Source organism: Dryobates pubescens, chromosome 5, assembly GCF_014839835.1.
Source record: "Dryobates pubescens isolate bDryPub1 chromosome 5, bDryPub1.pri, whole genome shotgun sequence".
Classification (NCBI taxonomy): domain Eukaryota; kingdom Metazoa; phylum Chordata; class Aves; order Piciformes; family Picidae; genus Dryobates; species Dryobates pubescens.
This window is the reverse complement of record NC_071616.1, coordinates 19,381,118-19,408,418: the sequence shown is the minus strand read 5'-3', so window position 1 is coordinate 19,408,418 and position 27,301 is coordinate 19,381,118. Positions and strand designations below refer to the sequence as shown.

The following is a 27,301-nucleotide window of genomic DNA, read 5'->3' as shown; positions in this document are numbered from 1 at the left end:
ATCAAAGGACCAGTCCTCCCAGGCAGAATGTACCTGCACATGTGCTGTATTTCTGAACACGGCACGTAGAAGGTATCTTCAAAAGATAAAAGGTACCTGAAATGTTTAGCATTCGTACCTGAAACACTGAGCAGCATCAGAGCTATGTCCTGGACCAGTTTTCATCCCTGGCCTGGCTCACGCAGCTGCCTCTGACAGACAAAGACCTTCAAAGGCTTTCCCAGATGTTGGCTTGTCACAGCAAATGGAAATGAGTACCTCAAGTTTCTGAACCCAGTTCATGCCTCCCAATAGTTGGCCAGCCTTCAGAGGGACTGGGCAACTTGGGAGGCCAAACCTGCTTGCATCTAAACTGCAACCTTTGCATTTCTTCCAGCTCTTTCTGTTTGTCCAATACTAGAACTCTATTTTTCTGCTCTATCTGCAAATTTCTTGTACAAGAAAGTTTGGGTTGGGTTTTTGTGGGTGTTGTTTGTTTTGGTTTGGGTGTTTGTTTGTTTGGGGGTTTTTTGGGATTTGTTTTGGGGTTTGTTGTTGGTTAGCTATTTGCTTTGTGCATTTCAAAACCTTCCAAAAAAATCTGAAACTACTTGAGCAGGATTAATGAAGCCCATTTTCCTACCTACCTGTGTTCTTTATCCCCTCTCTAGTAACTAGTGATAGTACATTAAAAAAAAGTCCTCTAATTGTGCCAGGGGAGGTTTAGGTTGGATATTAAGAAAAAAATTCTCTACCAAAAGAGTGCTCAGGCTGCCCAGGGAAGTAGTAGAGTCACCATCCTTAGAAGTGTTCAAAAGACATTTAGATATGACACACTGGGACATGATTTAATGGGTATGGTGGTGTCAGGTTAATGGTTGGACTTGATGATCTTTGGGATCTTTATGATTCTATGATTTCATCCTCCCAGGCACCATCAACCAAGTACCACAACATCCCTTTGGACATCTCCAGCAGCATAATAAGCACCATATGCTGTTGCCAGTCTGAAGCTGCATGCCATCATGATGGACCAGCTGACCAGCCCTTGGTCAAACCTACTTCTTTTTGTTTCTCTGTAAATGATCCTCTTCCAGGTGACAAAATTTGGAGAATCATAAATGTCTTTGAGACATTTGATTGAAATTGAAATATGATTGAAATTGGCTAACCTATTCAAAATCATGATGGTGGAAGGGAGACTGGCAAGAAAACAGATGGCAGACAGCTCTGCTTCTTTAGCCTCAGCTGAGCTGCTTGAGAAGTGGGAATGCTCTCACCCTCTCATGAAAAATGATATCACCCTTCTGTTGAAACACAAAAGTTAGTTTCCGGACATTAAAAATGTGATTTTTCCAACTGGTCACAATTAGGATGACATCAGGGACGTCTTGGCAAAACAATACTTGGTGCTTCGCCAAGGAACGAAGCTGCGCTAAGCAGGGAATTAAAATGCAGCTGGAGGCAGAACAGGGTAATCAGAACAATAAAACAAAGCAGAGCCGACAGCCCCCAGGGAGCATGGCAAAGCCCACATGTGCTTGTGCTGAACAGCAGGAGTCACAGCAAGAGCAGCACAAGTGGATTGCTAAGCCTGCCATCGTACCTGCACAGCAGTGCTCTGCACCGAGTACAGAGAAAGCCCAAGTAGTTTACCACTGATTTTATGGGTGACCTCATTCAGGCCAAGCTGCTCAAACCTTGGCACCAAGACACATGGCCCGTTTCCTGCTCTCCCTGAGTTCAGCGCCAGCAGTTTCACCATCGTGTATGCTGAGCTTGCATGGGGAGACAGGCAAGTCCCACCTGATGGATGACAAAACCCCCATCTTGGTTAGCCCCACACTGGTAATGATTGTGAGCAAACTCACCCACTGTGACAGTTCTGCCAGCTCCTTTGTCACCATACAGTGATATTCCCACAAGAAGGTGGTGAAGCTGTAGACATGGTGAAGCAAGTGCGGTGTCCCCAGAAGTGCCCTTAAGTAACTGCTGGTACCCCTTGGTGCTGAGTTTGCATGGCAGAAATAGGGTGGAGTTGCTAGGCCAGCTGATACGCAGAGTGAATTTTAAGTGGTTTTCAGAAAAATGCATGGGATGAAACAGTGTTATGAATAATCAGGTCAGGAAAGTGCTGCCCTCATTCCAATTGAAGCCCTGCCACTGCCTTGGCAGGAGCACTCACCAAAGCTCCCAGATCCCAGAGCAATTTACAGATGGTGTTGTGTTCTGCATATCCTACTCTGTGTCCAGAGGAGCTGTGGAGGGACTGACTGCATCCCAGAGAAAACCCCCAGATTCCTTCTGCAGCCATCCCTGCTGCCAAGGTCTCCAAAAACGTAAACTTCACCAGTACCTTCCCACCCCCACTCCTCTCAGCTGAGTCTGATCATTCCAATGTTAGCTTTAGCAAAATGCATATTTCATCACCAGTTTACAGCTTTGTGTTTCTCTGAGCCTCCCAGCGTACCCCATATCCCCACCGTCTTTCAGATAAAGAGCTCTGGGCTGGGTTTTCCATGTACCCAGATGCAGCTCATATCAGCTGCTGTTGCTGAGCCTTCCAGGGACTGAAGCTACCAACTGTTACCAGAATAAGAAACTCTATTTCTGGGTTGGTCCTGAAAAGCCAGTCCTGTGGATGCCAGCAGGGATTCAGTTTCTTCTGTCTTCCTCAAAGACATCACTGCTATTCTGAGAAGAACAAACTACCCTCAGCTCAAAATCACTGCTTTGGAAATTGTTTTAGCTTCTGTCGTTCTCAGTCTTCATGTAGGCATGGATTACATCAGCAACCTGGCAGAAGTACACCAAACACACAAACACATCATGACCAAAGGTACATGGAAGTATAATGGGATGAGGTTTAACAATGGGATGAGGTTTAACAAGGCAAACAGGGTCCTACACTAACTCCATGTAGGGCTACAGACTGGGCGATGAGTGGCTGGAGAGCAGGCTGGCAGAGTGCTGCTTGACAGCCAGCTGAACGGGAGCCAGCAATGTGCCCAGGTGGCATGGAAGGCCACTGGCATCTTGGCTTGTATCAGGAATAGTGTGGCCAGCAGGACTAGGGATGTAATTCTGCCCCTGTACTCAGCACTGGTGAGGCCTCACCTCAAGTACTCTGTGCAGTTCTGGGCCACTCACTTCAAGAAAGACATTGAGGCGCTGGAGCAGGTCCAGAGGAGAGAGACAAGACCGGTGGAGTGGAGGGAAAGTCATATGAAGAGAGGCTGAGGAAGCTGGGTTTTTTTAGCCTGGAGAAGAGGAGACTCAGGGAGGACTTTATCATACTCTACAACTACCTAAAGTAAAGTTGTAGTAAGGTCAGGGTCAGGCGCTTCTCCCAGGCAACAAGTGACAAGATGAGAGGGCATGGCCTGAAGCTGCACCAGGGGAGGTTTAGGTTGGTTAGGACGTACTTCCTTACAGAAGGTGCAATTAGACACTGGAATGGATACTGTCTCATGACCACTCCAACTGCTAAGCAGGCATCTGTGGTGTACATAGGATACACACGGCCAGGATGCCAACAAAACTACATACATCTACACACAGAGGCACACTGGTTAGACTGACCTGCACGTGCCCTAGTGCAGGTTTTCCACACATGTGAGTGTAGATGAGAAACAATGGCTGGGGGACAACCGCAGAGGGAATGTGAAGGGCTGCTCCAACTCCAGCCAGGATGTAGATGAGAGATGGGAGAACAGCAGACACCAAATGCACAGCCAGTGCTTTTCCTTCCCTATGCAGAGCTGAATGAAAGGCAATATCCAGGGGTAGGGAAACACAGCAGAGCACAGGAAGCTCCTCAGTCCCCCAAAGCCCCCCAGCAGCCTCTACCCACTGCTACAGGGCCCTTCTGTCCAAGTGGATGGACAAGAGAAACAGGAGAGAGGCCATTTCCCATTCCCCCTTTATTCATTGTGCACAGGACACCTGCATCTTTGTCCTGAACAAAACACATCCACCTCTCCTAGATGCATATTCACTTGGTTCTGCCACAGTAGCACAAAGAGGAAGATAGGCTGGGTTTGCATGTCTACATGAGCCATCTGCTTCTATTTTATTGATAAAAACCTGTAACAGCAGTGTTCACCATAACAAAATCACTGTTTCTAAGGCGTGGATGGTTGTATGTATGTGTGGATAATTTCAGGCCAGAATTCTGCAGAAGCTGGGTTTAATGTTCTTTTTCTTCAGTCAGATATCATCTAGACATTAGTATTCCTAACGCAGCATATAATTAGCAAGAGGCAATATATTGTATGATCATGCACGTTAGCACTTAAGCAGAATAAAAATGTTTCATTGTCAAGTACATGAAAAGCTAAGAATAAACCCATACCGCTCTCTCTGTTGAACACCCAAACATCTTTTCATCGTATTTTTCATCTTTTTTATCACAGTTTTGCACTTCAGATACCTCTTCCACTCAGATGCACAGCAAGTGCAATGATGCTCGTATCATTCCGGTGGCCTCACCAGTCAATATCAGCCATTTTTGAACTGGATTGAAGGTACAATTCTCAGTGCAAATCTTTGAACTTCACAAAACAGAGTCGGGGATGTGAATTTGGTTCTTACAACCTCCATGGTGCAAACAAGTCTCCCCTTTACAGAGGCATTTACCATCAAAATATTTCAGCAATAAATCCAAGTTTTAGAAGACTTGCTTCTGCACTGACAGAAGTCGGAGACTTCACATTTCACAGAATCACAAAGGTTGGAAGAGACCTCAAAGATCATCAAGTCCAACCTGTCACCACAGACCTCATGACTAAACCATGGCACCAAGTGCCACATCCAATCGCTTCTTGGACACCTCCAGGGATGGTGACTCCACCACCTCCCTGGGCAGCCCATTCCAATGATTAATGACTCTTTCAGTGAAGAACTTTCATTTTATATTAATTTGTATTGTTATTTTCTAAAGTGATCCATTGGTGTCAAAATTTTGTGCCTGTACACCTCAGATTGGAAAAGAAGAGCTGAGATCTCTATTACTTTTTCTCACTCTCAGCCACAGGCCTGAATTAATACCAACCGTCTGTAAGAGTCTACTCCTGGTGTGACTCAACAAAGATAAAATCACTTGCTGCTTGCCCAGACAGTACCAATCCTGGATGCAAATCACCTTGCGATTGCATCGTGATAACACTGGACTGCAGCTGGCCTATAACAATGACCCAAGGACCCAGCCATCATGCCTTCAAGACAGCTATCAGATACCCCCAGGAAGGGAGGGTGATGAGTCAATGGACTCTCCACCTGTCTCCTGATGTGTGTTAAGTGGGTAGGCAGGGAGATGGAGAGGAAGGAGGCGGAGGCCCCCCCCCCCACTCCATCCAGACCACTTTCCAAACTCACATGAATACACAAAAAAGACTTCCTGGGGAACGATATCTGGATACTTATGATTTCCTGGCTCCTGAATTCCTGAGGGACAATGCTTGGACACATACCTAAGGACTAAAACCTGTATAAAAGACTTGACCACTACTGGCTCAGTGGGAAGAAAACCGCAGGGGAAGAAAAACACAGAGAGAAAAACGCTGAAGGAGGACCATGCCGCTGAGAAGGAAGGACTGAACCCCCTCTCCGAGTCCTAAGTCCCGCTTGCTGCCACTCATGGAGCTGACCCACGCTGCCCAGAGGGACCTCATCTATTCTCCAGCCAAAGCCTCAGCACCCTTCCTCTACAGACCCAGGCTGCCCAGAGGGATCACATCGCATCTCCAGCCAAAGCCTCAGCACCCTTTCTCTACAAACCCAGCATCTTTCCTCCACAGACTCAAACTGTCTTGGGGTGGGTGAGGGGTGTGGTAATATGATTCCTTTCCTCTTCTCTCTCTCCCTCTCTATCTTCTCCCTCTCCCCTTCTTATTTCCATTTTCTCTATGTAATAAATAGTCTAGCTGTTGATATTTTGGCCTCGTTTGTGCCTCTCATTTCACAACACGGGAATATTCAAAAGAACTAGTCTCCTTCCCTCTCCGGACCGAGACACCGTCTCGCTACTTGCCCATGGTCTGTGCTGAAGATGTGACAGCAGTCAAATGACAGCCCTTAAAGGTTGATAGTTCTATGGAGCACCAGGAGAGAGATGCAGTTAATGGGCTCAAAACTCTGTCCTCTACAGCAATGCACCTTGGCACCAATGGATGTCCACCTTCACAGATGGTGGAGGGGAAGGACCTATCACATCACAGGGCATCTACGTAGAGGAAGAGGAGGCATATGCACATTCCAGCCACTGCATCACCAGTGTCCACCTGTGAGACAAAACAAGACTGTACCTGCCAGGAATGGTATATCCTGCCAATATAGAAAGAAGCCAATACACACTAAAAATAACTTACTATATTTAGTATATTAAAATCAATATCCAAATATATACTGTGCTTCATGCAAATGCCCAGGGGAACTCTACCACAAAACTATTTTTATATACATACATATAAATGCCACCCAGTATTTAAAGACTGAGTCTACCAAATGATTACTTCATTTACTTTTCTTGACAAACAAAAGCCTCTGCTGGCAAAAAGACAACGAAGTTTCAGCTGAGAGCACAGCCCAGCAAGACAAAAACCACAGCAGTGCCAGCAGAGGTCTAAGGGAGAGATGGGGCACTGATTTAACTGGAAAACTTGTGCTTGAGATGTCACACACTGGAGGACAGGTTTTCTCCTAAGCACCATGAACATAAAATATTGCCACCAAGCACGGGTAGAATAGACCTCTACAGATACTAATGAGAGGATGGGAGATGGACACAGCATGAAAAAAAGCACCTGCAAAGTGTTAACAAGACACACCATGGATGAGAGAAACTGGCAAAATTAAATGATTTTGCCTCACTGCTAATGAAGAGAGAAATTTGCAGCTCTCCTAAGTCTGAGAAATAAAGTGAGAGGGAAGTATTTGGCACAATCAAATGCTTTCCCTGGAGACTGAGGCTAATTAATTGCTGTGGGACTCACAAAAGAATTTGGCTTTTGTCTGAATGCTGAATCCTCCTCATTCTCCATCTATGGCCAAGATCTGCTTTTTGTCTCTTGTTACTCAATGAGATGAGCCCACGCTGGGTATGACGTTGCAGGCAAGAGACACCTCCAGAGTATTTGATATCTCTTCTGTGGTCATCCATTAGAGACAGGAGGAAACTCGAAGAGCCAGGAGGTAATGTTCTCACTTCCTCACACCTGCAGTTTCCCAAGGAACTGAGAAATTTGTCAAACTACTTTTGCTAAGTAAAACCCAACAATTCTCTTTCTAGTTTTCTACAGAGATGAGCAAATAACAGCTCTGAATGGAGCTTCACAGCTCCCATCTGGCTTTTTCTTCAAGTTTTTCCAATCTCAGCTGCCTAATACTCGCTGGATGCAACAAAAAGACCATACAGTTTTCTGTTGTGCAAGTTCATATGGACCACCACAGCTTACCTGCATCAAAGCCAAGTGGTAGACTTCCTTCTGCTTCATGATGGCACCTCATAGGATTCAAGTTTTTATGCTCTCCATGATGGGAAATATCCAAATGTCATACAGGTTTCCATGTTAAGATCATAAAAAAGTCTCAGTATTGGGCTTTTATCTGCCTTCTACAAGTCTTGGGGTTTCCCTGCTCTGTTCAGAAAGACCTCTCTAGTAACAGAGCTTTTCTCAGTCTGGCTGGCTCTGCAGCAAGATCTCAAAATTCACTCTACCACAACAAATTCAGGAGCAGAGGTGGGGGAGGAAAATCTCACCTTCAGCCTTCTGTTTTAGGGGAGCAGCACAAGGAAAGCCCAGCCTGCAGCTCTTCTCTTATATTCTCATTTGTACAGCTGACTTGTGTGGAGAGGAGAGGGATTGTAATGTTAGAGAGATGAATGCTATCTACCAGGTTCTTTATTCAGGCTACAGTATTGACCTATATCTGCTTCACAAAGGTGAAAAAACATGGATAGCTGTGTGGGTTGAGCAGGAACATCTTCCTGTTGCCAGCTGGCAAACAGCTTGGGGATTACAGCATGAGGATTAATAGCCTTTGTCATTTGTAAGTGCAGATGCTAACCTTACTCACATGACAGGCTGATCTTCTTTGGATTCTGTGCCTGTTTGCTGTTCCAGAAAGATGACCTTGGGCTGCTGTGAGAGACAAAACACTTACACATTCATTTCTTAAGGCCTACAGCATAGGCTGCAGAAAGAGAAGTCACTCTGAACTGAAGAAAAAACAAAACAAAACCGTGCCTTGAGCAGAGATGGAGCTCAGGAATCATACAGAGAAACTGGGTTTCAGCTAGGCTTTTTGCCACTGCAGCCTGGCTATGTTGCTTTCTGGAGAATGAAGTGAGTAAACTTCCAGCTCTGTAACAGCACAAGCACACTGAGTGCCTGCCCTCCCCATCACCTGCCAGGCCACTACATAGGGTTTTTAGTTCTTGCATAACAGCTTGTTAAATCTACACCAGATTAAAAAAAGCAAACAAACACAACAAACAACCCAAAACCCAATGCTCAAACTAGCTAGGCTGAGTTACCCTGTATGTCTTTCCAAGCTTTAGGATCTGACAGCTTCTGGCTGCTTTAGTCACAGAAGCAGATCATCTGGGAGCCAGCATCACTGCCTGGGGTATGTGAATGTCTTTGCTGGGGTAGCACATACTGAAGAGAAAACCTTGCCTCATTCAAAGTGTGAGCTCTGCTACAAACCCTGGCTGCTTGCTGCTTTTTTTTTTTCCCCCTTCGAACCATAGTTGCAAACATCACACTTTGTACATTTTAAATGGAAAGCTGATGCTCCTGCATACTAATTCCTTCAGGCTCTGTTGTCCTTTTACAGAACATCACACTTATGAAAAAACAGAAGGAAACAAATACAGAACAGTTTGTTTCCTCTGTCATTACCTTGGTACACATTGAGGTGAACAAGTGTCACTACTTTGTAATTACTGAAGTATCGCAGCCCAACCATCAAGCTTCAAACTTCACAAGCAGATTAGAGATCAGGCACACAAGGTCTTGATAATGAGCGTCATAACTTTCAGATGACCCCTCCAGGAGTCAGCTTCCCTTGAGCCTGGGGGTAATGCAATAGGGAAGGTTATAGTCTTTGCTCAGCCTTTCTGTCCACCTTTTGTGCTGAAGGGCAGAAGGCAGCTGAGAGGCAGAGAGATGAAATGCAGTGATCATACAGATTAAAGATGATGATAAATATGGGAGTGGAAAGAAAGCTCTGCAGGCACACTAGCTCCAAGGTCATCACCAGCTTTAACTGAAGGAGAAAATGAACTGTCACCAGAGGAAACGCTTGTTCCTCTGCCGAGCTGCCACCTCTCCTTTATGCTGGAGAAATGATCAATAGCAGCTGGCACCCTTTGGTTTCATGCATCCAAGAACATCTAAAGACACTCGTGACTGAAGATCAGTCGACTACGTAAAGCACTAAATAACTTCTTGGGATCTGCAGCTGCTAAAAATATTTCTAAGTATTGTCCATGTACCCCAGGAGCTGCACAGCCCACATTACCTTGCAAGAGAAATGCAGACAAGCCAGAGCAACAGGAGCAAGTAGGCCACAGTAGGGTCCAGGTAATTAAAGGCACTGGCAAAAAAGAAACCCAAACAAATCAAACCACATAGCAGATGATCCAGATAAAGCCTTTACAAATGTGCACATCAGTAAGCTATATCTCAGTGGGCTAAAAGAGGCACTCATTTCTGTGGGCATCAGTTGACAGTCACCATTATTACAGGAATATAAACACGGTGAGGTCATTCTGTTCTGTTGCTGATACACATTAAAAACAATAAAATAAGAGCAGAGACTCTAGCAGGACAGGGGTGTGCTGGCTGGAGAGAGCCCAAGGAAGGAACAGACTGCAGCTATTGAACGGCGCTCCACAAGATACAGAGATGTATCCAGAGCACTTGCCCACAATACTCTGGGCTTATACCAGTGCAGTGAGTACCTTCCCACATGGTGCTTTTGGGCTTTTCAAGCTTCTCCCCCAACACCCTAACAGAAGAAAATTCAAATAAGCTATAAAGAGATTCCAGACAGTAGTTTCAAAAGGGAATGCATTATATTAAAAAACATGAGTGCTTTAGGAAACCTCCATCATTCGGATTTGCAAGTGCCCAAGAATTCCCAAATCCAGGTCAGCCATTCATTCCTTTCCTGTTTGCTGAACTTTCTATGGCACTCCCATTGCAATTCTCACAACTTGGAGCCCCAAAGAAGCAAAGATCAGGTTTTAGCGTCAGCAACCACATGGATGGAGGCCAGTCGAGCACAGGGCACCAAGTCTACTGACCATCACCAACTGCAAGCCAAGTGCAAGTTAAGATTCTCAAGGAATGGAAATCTTTCTGGAAATTCAGTCTTGTCAGCCACTTTCAAAGGAAACAAGGGGTTAAAGCAATGACTGAAAGGGCAGTGGTATTTACTTATAGTCCAAGATCACAGGCCCAGCCTGTATCAATATTAGCAGTGACTAATTCAATCTGTCAATGGGAAGAATTATGGGAGCTTTGGAATATGGGGGAGCTGCTGCAAAACTTCCATTTCACAGACAGTCAATACTAGAAAGAAAAATGAACCACAAAAGCAACAAAAACCCCACAATTCACCTAGCAAGCATGAGCACTCCCAGCAGTGTGTCCATCCCAAGATTCCTAAATGTCTCCATTGCTTAAGCAGGAATTTAATGAACCCCACAAATGTATTGCTGAAGGCATGGATGTGCCATGAGGTTTAGCAGCATCTTCAAACCCCCAGTCCTCCCCTTGTTTCATACTTTTTCCCTTCCCTCCAAATTTTTCTGGTAAAACAGGAGGCCAAAATGTTATTGCAAGAATGCAGCAAGCTGCTTCCACTGGAGAGCAAAGTTTTAACATGTGTTCAGATATTAACTTACTCTAAATAAACTGTTTTCACCTTCTTTCCTCTGAATTCCAATACACTACACTAAAATTGTATCTTAAAATTCAATTCCCTTAATGCTGTACCGTCAGAAAATATCTTGATATGAAAACAGCCTGGAAGTCCAAAACCAGTTTACTCATTGCTTTTTTGTTAAAAATCTGGCTTATCTCCTGTTCACTGCTCAAATATACTATCAGCTGATACTTTTCCCTTAGCCAATCAGGAAGCACAAGCAACACTTCACAGGTTCAAGAAGTTATGAAGAGAATTTCAGTGAGTTTATTATACATACATATCCAGATAACAAAATTCATTATAAACACGTCTGTATACATTATATGCTGTTCAGGGGGAAAAAAAAAATAATTAAAAAATTCAAAGATCACCAAATACACCTTGTTTCCTCTACTTTTTTTTCCCAGAAGAAAATGACATGATAAAAAAACTTTTCTATTCTGGTGGTAACCACTCACATGCTCATTTTCTCTCACGGTGCTAATACAGCAGCATTAACAGTGCAGTCCAAAAAGTATTTGTTTGCTGAGGTGTTAGATCCTGCTTGGTGACACAAAGCCCCATTAGTGCAAAGCAGAGATTGTGCCAGCTTATCTAGGCAGCGGAGGACAATCCTCCTGCATAGGATACCCACCAGTCTCACTGGAAAAATGATGTTTGGACAGGTAAGTGACGACAATGTACAAAGCTATGGCCCATGGAATAATTTGCATGTCCTTCTACACACAAATTATTCTGTCTGCCTCACAAGCACAGCAAAACCTGTGTCTGTGACACCAAATGACAACCTGGTGTGGATCGCTTTGCTTTGGATGGGATGTAAACCAGCACACGGTCAAACAGGCAGCGCCAAGACGTGTGCTGGTTAGATTTGCACAGCACCCTTGAATGAAAGGCAGTAGGAGGCAGAATTTGGTGCCAGGTCTCAGTAATGACACAAACTATGAAGTGATTCAGTACAGCAAACCTTTTCAGCAAAACGTTTCCCGTGTCCTGCTGCCACCAGCAGGAATGAAGAAATGCCAGCCCTCTCCTAGAGAGCACAGGGAATGGGAGATTGGGCAACTGGTAGCGTCTGAAGATCATTACCTTACTGCCAACACACCACCACTACACTAGAGGACGAATATCCTCTGCTGTGTCACGCAGCACCACAGCAGCTATCAAAAACTAAACTTTCAATAGTTGTGTAGCAGATTAAGACACATTCCTCTTATCCATCATCTCCATGACTTCAACTCACAGAAACAGGAAAAAAGATTAACATGGAAGATGACAATATAGTCTAAAGAGTAAATACATTAAAGTGTCATCACCTCATCCAACAAGCCTGCTCCTTGCTTGTTTGCAGATAGAGGCAGGAAGTGCAATGCTTTTCTCTGGTGTTAGTTTAGCAGAGCCAGCAGCCCTTTGAGGAGGATCTCCCAGATCCTAGTCCTCGCCTACAGGAGAGCTCGCCCTGAGGATGAGGTGACATGGTCTGGCATTTTCTACTGCTCAGTCTTTCAAAACTTGTCCCCTCTCAGATCGCAATAAGATAGCACATTTGAAGAAGAGCCCTCAGCAAACTGAATTGTGCTTAATTGAGTGTTAGAGAAAGCAGGGATCTGAAGCCTTTCTGTGTAATGCTCACAGAAATGCTTTTCTGAATGAACCTTGCTTCTGAAAAGTTACACATTACACATGAGCAAAAAAAAAAGATGCAGAAAAAGTGATTCAGGCACAAAGGTGGATGTGCAGCTTGTCCTGGTCTTTTTTGGTATTCATGATGAGAGAAGCCATGAACTTCCAGTAAGCATCTAATCATGCATTGTACACTTGCAATATGAAACAGATGCTCATTATCTCTCATGCAGGCAATGCAGGCTGCAATGGCAAGGCAGGATAATAAGTGCAAAGGATGCCTTTAATTAAAAACACCGGTAGTGTTTAGTTCTAATAGCAATTGTTAGTACAAGAGAACCATAGTACTGTCTAGGCACTTAAAAGTTGACAGAGAATTCAAGAGTGCTTTCCCATGCTGCCTGGAATCATCCAGTCTACAGTGGTATCAAATGCTTACTTGTAGGACTTAGAAACAAGATAAGAAGAGGGTGAGGATGCAATCTGCATGCAGGTTAGCCTCACCGTTAGCTCTCCGTGTGACAAGAATATTTGCAAACTTTGTTAATATAAATAAGAGGAAGGATGGGAGAGTTTACTCCAGAAAAAAAACAGCATTAAAATCAGTTTGTGATGATTAAGCTTATGACAAAAGCAGCAAGGTAATGATCAAGGCAAGGATTTTGTAGATGTTCCCATTGCTTCTCCCTAGGGTTAATTATTTGGATGCAGAAAATGCAGGACAACCTGGAAAAACAAGAGCTAAGCATGTTTCCCAGGCCTTGCCACCCTGACAATTGTAAAGTCAGGTTAAAGTGCACATGACCTGTCAGAACATGATGCTTGCCATGGGATAGCTGATTTTTACTGAGAACAAGGAAAAGCAGCCCATTGTCCCAGAACCCACAGGCTGCCCTGGTAACCTCTAGGACTCCAGGAGTGTGTGCCACCGGCAGACCTGTATTCCCTTTGATTCCTTCATTTCCTGCCAATGACTTTGCTCTTCCTCTCCACTGCTGTTCTGACCCATAGAAATCCAACCAACCATCTCCTTGCGCTTCATGCTTCGTCTGTTGTATATGGAGATCATTAGTGTGACATCAGAGAGCTGGAAAAGAGCAACCTGGAAGATGAAAGTTTCCTTGTAGACAGGGTTGGGCTGTCCTCGACGGATGGAGGTCTTGCAGCGAGATATCTCCTGACCCACAGAGTCAAGCAGGCAGAGCTTTCCATAGGTATCTAGGGGGGGGAAAAAAGGAAATAATGTTTGGCATAAGTGACAGACTAAATGAAAGCCTTAAACAGTCAAAAAGCACCCCCAAGAACTCCAAGTACAGATATTTAGTATGTAGAGGACTCTAGATGAGGGCTGGACTGCTCTCCTTAGAAAAATTCACAGGATGAGGAGCACCAGATGAAAACATCTCTTGGATTTCTTCATCTAGGGAGAAAAAGGAAGGAAACAGATGTGTGTTTCAGCCCCACTCTCTTGGAAAGAGCAAGGAAATCTGCTTCCCAAACCTAGCAAACCTGTCTAAGACTAATCAAAACTATGAGCATATCTATGGATGCTCCACATCAAATGTGTGTCTCCACCTTCACTTCTCTCTCACAATCACCGGGGATGCCTTACCAGGGCTTCCCTTGTCTGCACTTGCCTCTGTGCCACTTTTCTTTGGAAAAATGCTTCTGTGACAAACTATGTGAGAAAGCAAACTGAAGGTCCTGAAAGAGAGGGAAAGGAACCTGCAGACATAGTGAAATTATTTGATCTCACATGATAGTTTCAAGGCTTTTTCCAAATTCCCATCTTGCTTTTTGGTGGACTCCAGGTCAATTTTATTCACTCTCTATGTCAATACAAGGAGTGAAAATAATCAGCAGACAGAGGGAAGGGATAGTCCAAGTCAGTGTTCCTGTGAATCCACCCTTAAAACTCTTGCTACCTCCTTTGTAAATTGTCTCCCTCCTGGTAGGTGGTTGCTAATACTGTGGTCTCAGGATGGGCCATGTGGTTCCAATGCTCTGTAGATCCAGCTCAGAATAAGTTTTTCCCCTCTGCATGTAAGGGTAACAAATCATTTGGCTAGAAAAGTCCCCTCCTAACCCCTTCATAATCTGTGCCTGAGACTCTGCAAGCGAGTATTATTTCAGGGTGTGCTGAAGATAGGAAATAAATAATAAGCCTCCGTCTCTTGTCTGCAGCATGTCTATCCTCTTCTGTTCCCGCTTGATGTGCTATTTTATGCACTTCTCTACTGAGCAACACAAGGTGTGAAATTACACTTCAGGTGTGAAAACACTTGTGTGTCTCCAAAGCAGGGCTTTCTGCTCCTCTCAAACTGTTCCACTGAAAAAGCTGTCAGGAGACTGACAATTGAGGAGCAAATTGTGAGCCTTCACAGCTGTACAGCTATCAAGTTACTGCAGGGAAAGTTCAGTCCAATCATTAGCTGGGGGTGCCAGCTTGGTTCCCAGTGTAACGCTGGAGATGGAGTAGATCTTGCCAACACAGACCTACTCATTAGGCAGAAATACAGAGTTTTGACATGAGAGACTGATTGTATCTGATAAAGAAAGATCTGCTTTATCAAGAGGTAGACTAATTCCCACACCAATATTTAATGTTGGTGGTGCTGAAGGACTGAAATCTTTAACAGCCTCAGACACATTAGAAACACAAAGCCCAAGAGTCCTCACTCTCTTTTCTAGCTCAACTCAATGTGAAACCATGCAAGGTAACAACCAGACACAATCTCTTGCAGGGGTTGTAGAGATGTCACTTTGCTTTGCTTTGCCAGATCATAACATGCACTGAAGCATTCCTCACATGGAAGTCCTGACTGCTGGTTTGAGGCTACAGGTAACTCCCTGGAAATAAAGATAAGTGGGGAGTAGGAGCTTGATGAAATTTTTTTACTGTATTCTCTCTCTTTTTTTTCAAATGGGAGAAAATGTCAAAATAATAAAAACTCTCTGCCAGGCTGATTTTTAAAGATAAATAAGCAGTTAATTAATACAAGCCTCTGTTTGGATTTTCATTTTTCCCATTCTTTCCAATTAAAACCTTACATTTTTCAACTCAATCATGTTTACAAACAGAAGGCTGAAGTTGCTCATTTCTACTTAGATACAAGAAAGGTGAATGCTGACACTTCATCATGAAAATGAGACCCTCTCTATTTGCTCCTGGCCTAATATCTCCAATTGTCCTCCAGTTATGTCCTTCTTGTCACATTGCTTTCCTCATGACTCTCTAAGAACTGCTTTTCTGAGGGTGAGGGCATTTGATGGGGATCACAATAGGGGCTGGGAATGGTCAGCAAATGCAGAGCTGGGGCATGGATCAGCAGTGAAAAAATCCTGCCCCTGGATCCCTTGGCACCTCCTGGGAGGGTTTCCTCAGGCACTGAGGCAGGTGATGGGCAGAATGGAGAAGCAGTATACAGACAAACACTGTCTCTGCCATCCTACCTCTGAATGTCAATGTGCAACATAACTAAGAGCAGACAAAGTACTTTTTTAGATTGTCTTCCCATGATACTTGAGACAAAGGTCACCCACACATGACTATCTCTTCTTTTGAGAAGACAGGGAGAGGTCTAGATTTTCCTCTCAGTAAACATTTCTATCATTCTTCCCTCTGACTAATGCCAGTTTTGGCAGCTCACATGGGATTCATCACACCTAAATGCAGGCAGATTCAAGTGGTCCCCAAAATGGTCAACCGATTTATTATCAATATTGCCAAAGAAGCACACAGCATAATTCAGCAGTGACCTAGTAGACAATGCTACCACTACAGATGATTTAGGTTTTAACACCAAAATGAATGCCACAGCTAAAACACCTCCCAGGATACTGTTTCAGGATGTCCCAGTTAATTTTCCAGGCAATGAATAGATTGGTTTCTTGTAGTCATAAATTCTAGGATGTCATATCCCTGACTGAGGAATGTATTGTATGGATCAAGAAAGAACATGCAGGCTGGAAGGAGACTACACTCAGAGCAGAGCTAATACCAGGAGCCCTATTCATCCCCATGTAAATGGAGGCACAAAACCAATGCAAGTCCCAACTAAATCACACTGCTAATTTTTCTCAAGTTACTTCCACTGGTTGTATTTTACCAGCCAAAAGAATCAAGCTTGCCTGAACAGAAATAAAAGAGTAGGTGTAGAGAATATATTTAGCGTCTGAATTTTGCTTTGCAGATCTGATATGCATGAGGCTAGGCTGTTATTTTGCTTCACTAACTACATTTTAAGATTTGCCCTTACTGCATCGTGCTTCTTGCACTTCTTTTTAGTGTCTCATCAAGAAACACTTCCTAGTTCCCTTTGTGGTCCAGTCTGGTCCTTCAATATGGAAAGCTCCCCCTTCCAGCTGGCTTTGCCAAAGAAAATCCATCCCTGGACAGTCGGTGAAATTAGGAGGACTACAGCAAGGATGAACTTGAACATTTACTGAGGAATGTGTGTGTGAGAGCATGTATTCATTATGAAGGCAAACATTTTTCATCTAATTACATGCTCAGATTCAGTAATGGCCTCATTACTGTGGTATCTCAGCACTCTACACTCTCCAGTGTATTTACTTTCACGCCACCTCTGTCAAGCACAAAAGGAGAAGAGAGATTAAGGCTTGAATTCTTTACAATGCCTAAGTGCTCACCTTCCATTGAGGCACCCATCTCATTGACATGAAGAACAAGATTCTTAATATCTGGGAGTGTCTGAGACTGCAGCTTGCAGAGAAGTCTGTGAAAAGGCAAGAACGAAGTCTAATTTTGCCAAAACCAATTTTAGCACTGCATCCACTAGGCTCTCCTTTCCACATAAGCTTTGGAGAAGAAATTCTTGCTACATATAATTTTTACTCTAAACTCATCTTTCACCTCTGGTGTGAGTGATTTGAACAATGTTCACATACGCATAAAATATCAACACCTCTGCATTTAATACCAAAGTGAAAAGCACTAAATCAAGGAATGCTGCAAGAAGCCAGACACATTTTGGGCTGGAGTTGCATAATCTTACTCCAGAGGTTTGCCCAACCTCTCCTCGTGCAGACTGCTCTGTCTCCATCAACACTGCCCCAACCATAAAACACCTCTTGAGAGCTCATCTGCAAAGGCAATCAGTTTATCTGTGATTCTGCTAATGACCCATTTCTGTCATCATCCTTCTCAGGGAACTAACTGATAATGACAACCCAGGGGAATAATCAACTATAATTTATATGTTCCTCTGTTTGGAGCAGGGACCATCGTAAGCATTCTGCTTTCATTTCCCCTAAGCTCCAACACTATTAATAAAGCTGACCCGTGAACAAAACACTGCAAATACAAAAGTGTCTAACCCCCTGCTTGAATTTATATTCAGAAAGCAAACAACCAAGCAAAGACTCCTGACCCCTTGGGTCTGCGGACTGCAGGGTACAAGATAGTGCCGTATGGACTTTCCCAATTGCACTCCAGGCAAGCTAGCTCATTTCCAAAAGCAGCATAACCATGTCAGCATGCTGCAATCCAGACTAATAACATCTGCAGTAAAATAAAGCCTTGGGCCTAGAGCTTAATTTCACCCAGCTGGCAAGCCCATGCTACTAGCCTATATAATAAACGGCAGCATTTCATGGCAAGGCAGCCCCAAAGCTTGACTCTGTGCAGTGTGGCTCAACATGAGGTCTCAGTTTGAGACCCAGAAGGATGTTGCTCCATTAGTCATGGCTTTACCTCCCCGCTAAACTCAGCAGTGGGGCACAAATACTCTGACCCTGGCTCACTGCAGCTGGATGAGGAAAAGCACAGAATTAGGCCTGAGTTTTTGTTTCCAACCCCACATTATGAAAGCCTGAATTAGGCCAGAGGGAGCCTGTGGTATACTCTACATCATAAAAAAGCCAAGGGCTCCCTACTTCATTGCTGAGGAGCCAACATTTCTTCCCCTATTCCACCAAGTCTCTGCTGCTCATTTTCTCTCTCCCGTGGCTGGCAGCTCTATAGCAAGGGAGCAGCTGAGATTTGGCAACCTTCATGACATGTGAGTCATCAGAGAAAAGACCAGCAGTGCCTTTAATTTAGAATGCAGCAGAAAGGAGTGCACTGCTCCATGGTTTGTCCTGAGGGGAAGGAATTTCAGGCATCAGTGACTTGTTTCATGCAAGGAAATGGGCTGCAGAGGGGCAGAAGACAAGGGATCCTTGAAAGTAATATCTAGGTCTCTTGGGAAGGTCTCTGACTCTCCTCCAGAGAATCTCTGAGCTCAGCTCTTCGGTGATTGTCCTCTGCTGCCACAACACCCCATGCACCCTCCATTTTTAAATAATGGCTCTCATATGGGCTGTGAAGCAAGCTTTCCAACTCCCAACACTCTCCAGCCCCGAGGAGGGACAACTTCTGGCTGGGCTTGCACAGTGAAAGCAGAACACAGACACCCTTCCAGACCCACAAGGTGATTTTCCTCTGCTAAGGGCATTTCAGGACTTCTCATAACATACACTGGGCATTGTATGTTGCTGCTGCCTTAGCAGGAATGCACATCTTCTCAACCAGGGTAGCAGTATGATGTAAGGATGCTTAAGCCTGCTTTTCTCACCTCTAGCAGTGGCGCCCACAGGCATAGCTTTATTATACAGCCTGTCATCAGATCTCCTGCAAACACTGCTCTGCAGAGTCACTGTAGATTTTCACTGAACATCTAACTCCAGCTGAAATTCAGCAGAGTTCTGCCCTGGAAGCAATGGCTTCTGCTTGTTTTGGGGAGGGGGAGGTTCTGAGCCTAATCAGAGCCATTTCATGTGGTTGGAAGAGCTGTACCAAGCCAGTCCCACAGTACGCAATACCATATACCTATAAAAACAAGGCAAATATACAGTATATGCTGATTCTCTCCCAAATACTTTCCCAGTCTCCAGTGATTTGTGACTCAAGAACTTCCTCAGTCAGAAGCAGCAGCTTCAAATTTAATGATCCTCAGTGAATTTTGCTTCATGAACCCGTCCTGTGCTTTGTCAAACTCAAGTAGAATTCTAGCATGCATGATGCACTGTAGTGAGGAACTCAACAGTGTAAGTGAAGAGGTGCCTCCTCTTCAGGGTTCACAACCTCCTCCCTTTGGTTTTGTATCAGGAGAGACAATGAGTAATTGTTGTCAATTCTCTTTCTCAACAAAACCTATGATTTCACAGACCTCAGTGAAATCTTCCTCCATCTCCCTTTGTCATAGCATTGTAGGAGGTACGGTCTATTCAGCTGGTTTGTTGGAAGCTGTTCCCACACCCATGGCTGACACTCCTCACCACATCTATCCAGTTCAGCCATATTCTATTTGAATAAAGGGAACCAGAACTGTTCACAGTATTCATTACACTGGTGACTATGTATTTACATCCAAATGTCAGTTTTTTGTTTTGTCCTCTGCATATTTCTAACATTTAATTTGTCGCTTTCACTACTTCTGCTGATATTTGAGTGGACATTTTCCTGGAGGTATTTACTATAATCCTAACAATTTACTCCCAAGTGACTCTGAGATGATCTAGATTAAGTCTGAATTCCAATCACACCCCCATGCAATACCTGACATTAATCTACACTTCACCTTCCACCTCACTGGCCAGCTGCTTATTCTGGAAATACCCTTCTGAGGCTCCTTGCATCTGGTCTCATCTTTACCACCCTGATCAAAACTTTTGCAGCTGTTTATTCAGGTTGCATTCGTGGATAGTCAATGAAAAGATGCAGAAGAGACAGTCTTGTGCAAGCTTACTGTGACTGACTGACAAGTACTCAGCAGCAGGGATCTGCCCAGCACCTCTACTGTTCTGCTATCCAAGCTCTCTAGAGGACTGAATCTGCTCCAGTTTGCCCTGATACAGACCCCCCTTCTGTTACTGATGAGATGTAAGCATGAACTACAAAGCTTTAGGAGCTCAAGCAAGTTCCCCATTCAGAGCAAGATACTCAGGTTAAAAGCTAATTCTTTTATTCAGCTTCCTGATCTGATTTGGAGTAATTAAAGAAATTAACCTGAGCCTTAGTTCTTCAAGAATGAAACAGGAATAATAACTTTCCTTCCCTCACAAACAAGCTTGTAAAATAAAATACACTAACAGCTTTCAAGCACTCTGATACCAGAGCAACAAATACAAACAAAGGGTCTTAATTTTTCTGTGGGAGCATCTTCTTTACTTTTTGGCATTATCTGTAGCTCAGGTTTTCAGAGAAGTCTTTACTCCAAGAATTTCTCCTGTTCACAACAGAAATCCTGATATCTTGTTCTCTCCCTCCTGTCTCTTCCAGCATTAACTCTATTGTATTTGTTTAATGGGGTTAATATGCTGCTGGTATAATAATGATCATGTATGGATATAATTATTATGTGTGATTAATTCTGCAGCAGCTGAAAAGCCTGGAGGAGTTTTCTTAGGCAAGGGAATAACTGTACAATAGTCCTTCTCAAATTGCACTACACAATGATGTAAACCCCAAAAGAAAGGCAGAAGTGGAACAAACTAAGGCTGGATTAGAGGAGAGAGTGCTGCACCCAGCAGAGCAGTTGATGAAGGTTAAACATCATGTGGGGAGAGACCAGTTCTCTGTTCTGTTTATACACTGACTAGCAGAAATGATTCCTGGTCCATCTCTACAATCCCAAGGTACTACAACCATGCACAGAGAATGTAACTGGTTATAAATTTTTAAAGATGTGTCTGCCAATGGTGTAGTCTTCTCTTGTTACTTTTTTATAGTAACCATGCTTTAAATGAACACACTGGGTTTTGTTCTAAGAAGATAAAATACCACAGACCAAAACATGAACCTCTAGCACAAGTTAGTGATTTTTACGAGAACCAAAGAGAATGAGGCACAGAGTACACAAACCATTAGCACTAAAATACCTAGGGTGTCCACAGCTGACAAAAATGAAGGTGCTTTTCTGCATGAGGCTTTTTTGGCACACACTTATAATTTACAGCCTAATGCTGCAGCCATACTCTTGAGTGCTCTTAAGTGCTTTGAGTGATAATGGACTTATTTGAGTGATCAGGCCTATAAGTCAGCATGTTCCCCTGAACAATACCTAGACACTTATCCTTGATCCCACGTGTGACCTCAAGAGAAGACACTGCCTGCAAAATTTAAGTCTAAGATGTCCAGCTATTTCCTAATCTATTTACTCCCCATGTAAGCACCAAAGACTTTGATATTTACCTGACTCCATTTAACTATCTGCATCCCATTTAAAGGTTTAAGTGAAGGAGAACATGAACCCAGGAAAATTTGAGATAGGCACAATCTTCCTTTCCTTCTCTAGAAAACCATCTGGTTTAGCCTCTGCAGTTTCCAACACCTAAAATCACCAGTGCCTCAGTCCAGTTCTTTCTTTTGCACACAGTGAAATCTCTGCACAAGGACACCAAGAAGGGAGCACATATGCTATAGGAGATGCTTAGCTCACCTCTGCAGGACCCCAGGTGGCAGACAAGGTCAAGGTGGGCAAAGAGCACAGCTGGAGAATTTGCTATTCTGCAAGACTTTCTTGCCATTCCCCCTAGCTGCAGCTACCAGCGGCAGCAATATGAAAGCCACATTGACAGGACCACATATGGGTACTGCACAGGCTCTGCTCATGCAGGGCTGGGAATGGAGATAGATCCTCCCCACTGACTTCTCTCAGTTTTACCATAAATGGCTGCTGTCAACAGCAGTTTGGGCTTGGTATGTGAGTGTTCTGAAGCACTAATATATCTGAAATCCCCATGATACTTTGAAGAAATAAATCACTCCCTCTGAGCTTCAAACAACAGAACCACAGCTAGGACATATTTGAGAAAACACAAGGGCTATTTGCTCACCCTCCAGAACAGGAGATAACAGTTTGAGTTTTCACCTGGTGAAAGACTTATAGAGCATCTCATTCAGCCACCAGCATGTTTCAGACAGTAACGATTGGACCTCACAGCATTCCTCTGTGCTGCCTGCAAGAGTTATGCTACCCCAACATCTGAGAGAAGCACTGGTTTTCTTCCCTCTTTTTAACTTGTTTTCATTTCTGCTTCACTGGGTTTTCCATTTCTCACCACACTGCTGGGAACTTTATAGGCACAGAACAATGCAGAATGTACAAGAAACAATGTGACTTGAAACTAATGAAGCAGATTGTGATAGGTTCAAGATTGCCTATAATCATTTGTGAATGTCTATGCTTCACCTAATAACCATTCTAACACTGAGAGATACTGGTCTGACATTGCTAAAGCTAATCCGGATGCAGAAACAATGCAAAGAAACAACTCAAGATAGTCTTAACAGCCAAGATGGAAGAACATCTATGAAACAAATGTCAGGACTATTGTTCAGGTGGCAAAAAACTTTGGCTAGCTGATCAAACTTATTTAGCTCATTTTATCAGAAGCCCTACAAACACAGAAATGAAAAATTCAGGCAGAATTTAAAGTTAAAACTCTATCAAGGAATGCAATTCCCCCCCTTATATAAAATCCCTCTTCTCATCTCATCAAACACTAAATGCTTCACAGGTTTAAAGACACTGCCAACCACACTACAGCACTCTGGTGCAGTCACCAGCTCAAAAAATGAATGCAACACCTAATCGAAGCAGCTGAACTTTCCCATGCTGAAAGCTAATTGTGCACACATGGCTAATCTGCCAAGCCTTATCCCACCAGAGGCCCAGGACAGAAACAACTCCCCAGCACTCACAATGAGTGTTAGGGTTGCTCAGCTTACTGCAACACATGGAACTATACAAAATGCACCCAGAAAGACATTTGTTAGAAGAGTGACAATAAATGTCAGTAATTTGGTTCCAGTGTTGCAGGTAGTAAGTTGGAAAGTGATTATTTGATTTCTATGCAATGAAGACGTTTCATTTATGGGAAAAGAGCAGGCATTACAGATGGCTGACCCAGTCAGATACATGACAACTTGCACAGAGCCTGATTTAAGAACAGAAGTGCTGCATAATCCACATCTTCAAGCAGCTAAAAGGCAAAATTCTAACACCACAAGTAGATACATGAAAACATGCCAGGGGAAAAAAAAAAGTATTTGCACTACTTTATCTTAGGATGTATCTAGATATTAGAAAGAATTTTTTTTACAGTAAGTGTGGTAAGACAGGTTGCCCAGGGAGGTCGTGGATGCCACCTCCCTAGAGGCATTCAAGGCCAGATTGTAAGAGACCTTGAGCAGCCTGGTCTAGTGGAAGGTGTCCCTAACAGTGCCAGGGAGGGCTGGAACTAGATGATCTTTAAGGTCCCTTCCAATCTAAACCATTCTATGAAGCTATACTGCAGTATATATAAACATCAGGGAGCTTGCTTGCATGTGGTAAAATTCTCATCTTAGTCCACCTTTACTATAAATTACTAAAAAGGTCCCAACTTGAAACCTTTTAATGAAGCATGTGCATGCAAACAAGAAAACATCTTCCACTAGCTCACATTTGAGGCTTGTGTTGCCACAGCTAATACAAGGCTAGCTAGGGCTACTGAGACTGGGTTCATGTCTTTTAATGTTGCATAGACTTAATTCTTTGAGGGACTGACTGATGGTACAGACTATTTCTGTAATATACTGAAGAACAGTTTAGCAGAAACCTAAGTTTTATAAATACTGAAATTATACTGAAATATGTTGCTAGCTGTGGGCCAAAGATACAGCATCTTGCAAAAGCAATCTTGGCAATTTGCAAGCTGGGGATACAATGTTAAATCCAGCCAGTGCAAGGAACTGTTAAAGCTTATTACCTTTGACAATCAGGCAACCAAATCACAAAAATCAAACACATCGACAAACAAAAAATATTACTACTCATTGTCATTAGCTGCTGGTTTCAGACAGGAGACAAAAGGACAACATGAAATGAACACAGCAGTGCATTCAACCCTTCAATGAGGCACCATGGCAGCAAAGCAAGTAGTATCATACACTAAGGCTGCATGACCCCATCTTTAGTGTGAGCATTAGGACCATCCACCCACTATCCATCTCAAGGATTAACCACAGCTCAAGCATTAACTAAACCTGCTGTAAGGCAACTTCCACGGTTTCTCTTAGGTATTGGAGGAAGGGAGCTCATCTTTTGCACACCAGAAAAAATTTCAAATGTTCTTTCTGTAGAAGATTTCCTTGTGCAGCAGGGACTCCAACAGAGCAGGATCCCCAAAGGGCCTAAAGCACCAGGTCACAGAGTGCTCAGCAGCACAGCAAGGGAACTAACCAAAGTATAGCTCTGGGAAAAATCTAATGGCACCAGGCAGGGCCTCTGTAGGTCACATGGTAACATAATCACTTGAAATGCTCTTCTTACATTTTACAGATCTGCTGAGAATTACTCTCTGCTCTGGGTATAATAGCACTTTTGCCACAATCAGATGCTGTAAAGATATATGCAATAAAAGAGACATTCAGGTATGACTGCCCCATCAGCTGCTTCCAATTACACTATAAAATTTACCAGCACATGTATTGGAAATGATGCTTTTAATTTTCAGTCAGAAACTCTGCAAGGAAACCCAGCTCAGAAATTACATAATTGAATAATTTGAGGAAGAAAATAAAAAGTGAATTTTGACTCAATGGTGTCATTTAATAGCAGTGACAGTACTTACCAGGTGGCCTATTAATTGCGAGGTTTCGGAAGTGACTGCCTTTGATCATCTCCACTGACAGCCGCCCTGTAGTGGCATTGTACGACAATCCCACGAGCAGCTCTGGCACCCCTCCATGCGACAGGGACTGTGTTGAAGAAGCGCTATCACTGTGAGAGATTGCTGACAGACTAAGCTGAGAGTCTGCACTCTGCAGGGAAAGAGCACTGAAAGTCTCATCAGAATGTTCACCACCACCCTCCTTTAGTTTATACCTTCTAGCCTTGTTTAGCAAGATCTCTCTCAAGAAATGACAATGACTAAGAATGAACTATGATGGGGCACCAGAGGAATCAGAGCATCACTTTTACAAAAACACATCTCTGAACTTTCTCTGTAACGATGAGGAACTCTGCATAATGTGTTATCACTAGTGTAAATCAAAGCCTCTGAGATAAGCATACATCCTACTACATCAAATACACAGTAAATCTCCTTGACAATGACTTTTGGATGGAATGCATTTTGCAGTTTGGGGATTTTATTTTTTGCCCACATACTGTGTATTTTCTTACTTTCTTTCCTTGCTACCATGATGCTCTCTCTACCGCCTCTTCAGAAAGAGTATCATGTTTTATTCATTCCATGTGCACAGCCTCTCACCGAGCTTTTTGCAGACAAAGAATCATGACAGAGCCCAACTACACAAACTGATTGGCATAGACAGAGCTGGATACAACTGTGATGTGCATGGAAAACTATGAAGCAGCACAGCCAGCTCCTCCTCACATGACCCACCTCTCCACTTCCATCTGTCATGAAAAGGAGCATTACTAAGCATTCCCAGTAACACAGAAAATGCACAACACAGAGATCCACAAGCTAACAGCTAGTGCCAGATGATGCAGCACTTGCACTGGCAGTAGTACAGGTCCACAAGAACTACTGTCCTTGTTGAATTTAAGGTGTAATTAGCCTTGGTGGTTCCAGGACCAACATGCTATTTCTGCATGGTATGGCATTTGATGACTTGTGAAGATGTCTACATGATTTTGTGTAAGCTTGCTAGCTGAGCAGCTATTAATTAGGCACAGCTTTGTGTATGGAAAACATACCCTGTGCTTCCCCTTACGGATAACATTTGAAATGACAGAAGGACAGATCCACCAGTTGTATCCTAACAGCCCTGAATGAAAGATATCAGGTACAGCTGGTTCCCATTCACCAGACAAACAATTTCTGCAGACTCCATATTTCTGTCATCAAACTTACACTCAAGTTACTCCTTGGCTCCAAGACCATTGTCAACTTCACTTCTCCTTCCTGGCTGATGTTGCTTAGGTAAAATAAGTGCTCTCCCATCATCTTCTCTCCAATCATCTTGTGCACTGCATAGAGACGGAAACGAATGGCATGGCTGCTTAACTCCTCTGGCTCCAGCTTACTGAAGGTAATTTTATCCTTGAACATGGGGATGGGTCCTCTCTGAACACTTGTTTTACCCCTCTGTTTCTTGCTAGGCATCAGGACTGTGTGCACTTGCCAGGTGTTCACACCACTGCGGTCTTTGTCTGGGATATCTCTGGCCTCCAAGATAGTAATTACTAGCTTTTGACTTGAGGCTTTATAGTTGAAGATGACATCTAGATCACCACATTTGCAAATGGGTTCATGAGCACTATGATGAGCTGGTATACTGTTCACTTCATTATGTTCCTGCAAAGAAAAAGAAGCAAAAGCTCCACTGGAGTTCAAGTGCCTCTGTGACTCCAAATCTATTTTAAAAAACAATTGTTCTCACTTGTGCTTGCAAGTGTAGGCAGTTGCAAAATAAGGATCCCACTGCTTCTTGAAAGGCCACTAATGGTTAATTGCCCAATTTTGGATAATATTCCCAATACAATCTAGTAAGCAGCAGCACTTGTTGCCACATTAACAACAAAAAGTTTCAGCAGTATTTAAATGATTTGTGGAAGACTGTTAATTTGGCAAAAATTCTACATAGGGAAAAACTAACAAAAACAACAAAAAAAGGGGGGGTGTTAAAATTTTGTTCATGAGGTATTATTAAAACTTTTTGGTTTCATCTGGTTTTTAAAAAAAAAGAAGGCCAAGCAGCCTATTACTTCGAATCTTCACAAGATTATTTTTTTTTCCCCCA

The 27,301-nt window shown here is 43.4% G+C and overlaps 1 protein-coding gene across 4 annotated transcripts in view; it reads right to left on the bottom strand.

Moving 5' to 3' along the window:
- Positions 1-13,391: 13,391 nt before the first annotated feature.
- The window catches only part of SYT16 (synaptotagmin 16), a 40,198-nt gene continuing 26,288 nt past the window's right edge, over positions 13,392-27,301 (bottom strand). For 2 of the 4 annotated variants that reach the window (XM_054161726.1, XM_054161729.1), the window contains exons 5-7: positions 26,413-26,856; positions 25,162-25,351; positions 13,392-13,758 (exon numbers count right to left, since the gene is read on the bottom strand). In XM_054161726.1, the coding sequence (XP_054017701.1) occupies positions 13,445-13,758; positions 25,162-25,351; positions 26,413-26,856 (948 nt within the window). In that variant the 3' untranslated portion in view covers positions 13,392-13,444. Of the gene's footprint in view, positions 13,759-17,193; positions 17,280-25,161; positions 25,352-26,412; positions 26,857-27,301 lie in introns of all 4 variants that reach the window. The other 2 variants (XM_054161730.1, XM_054161727.1) reach the window with 2 other exon arrangements.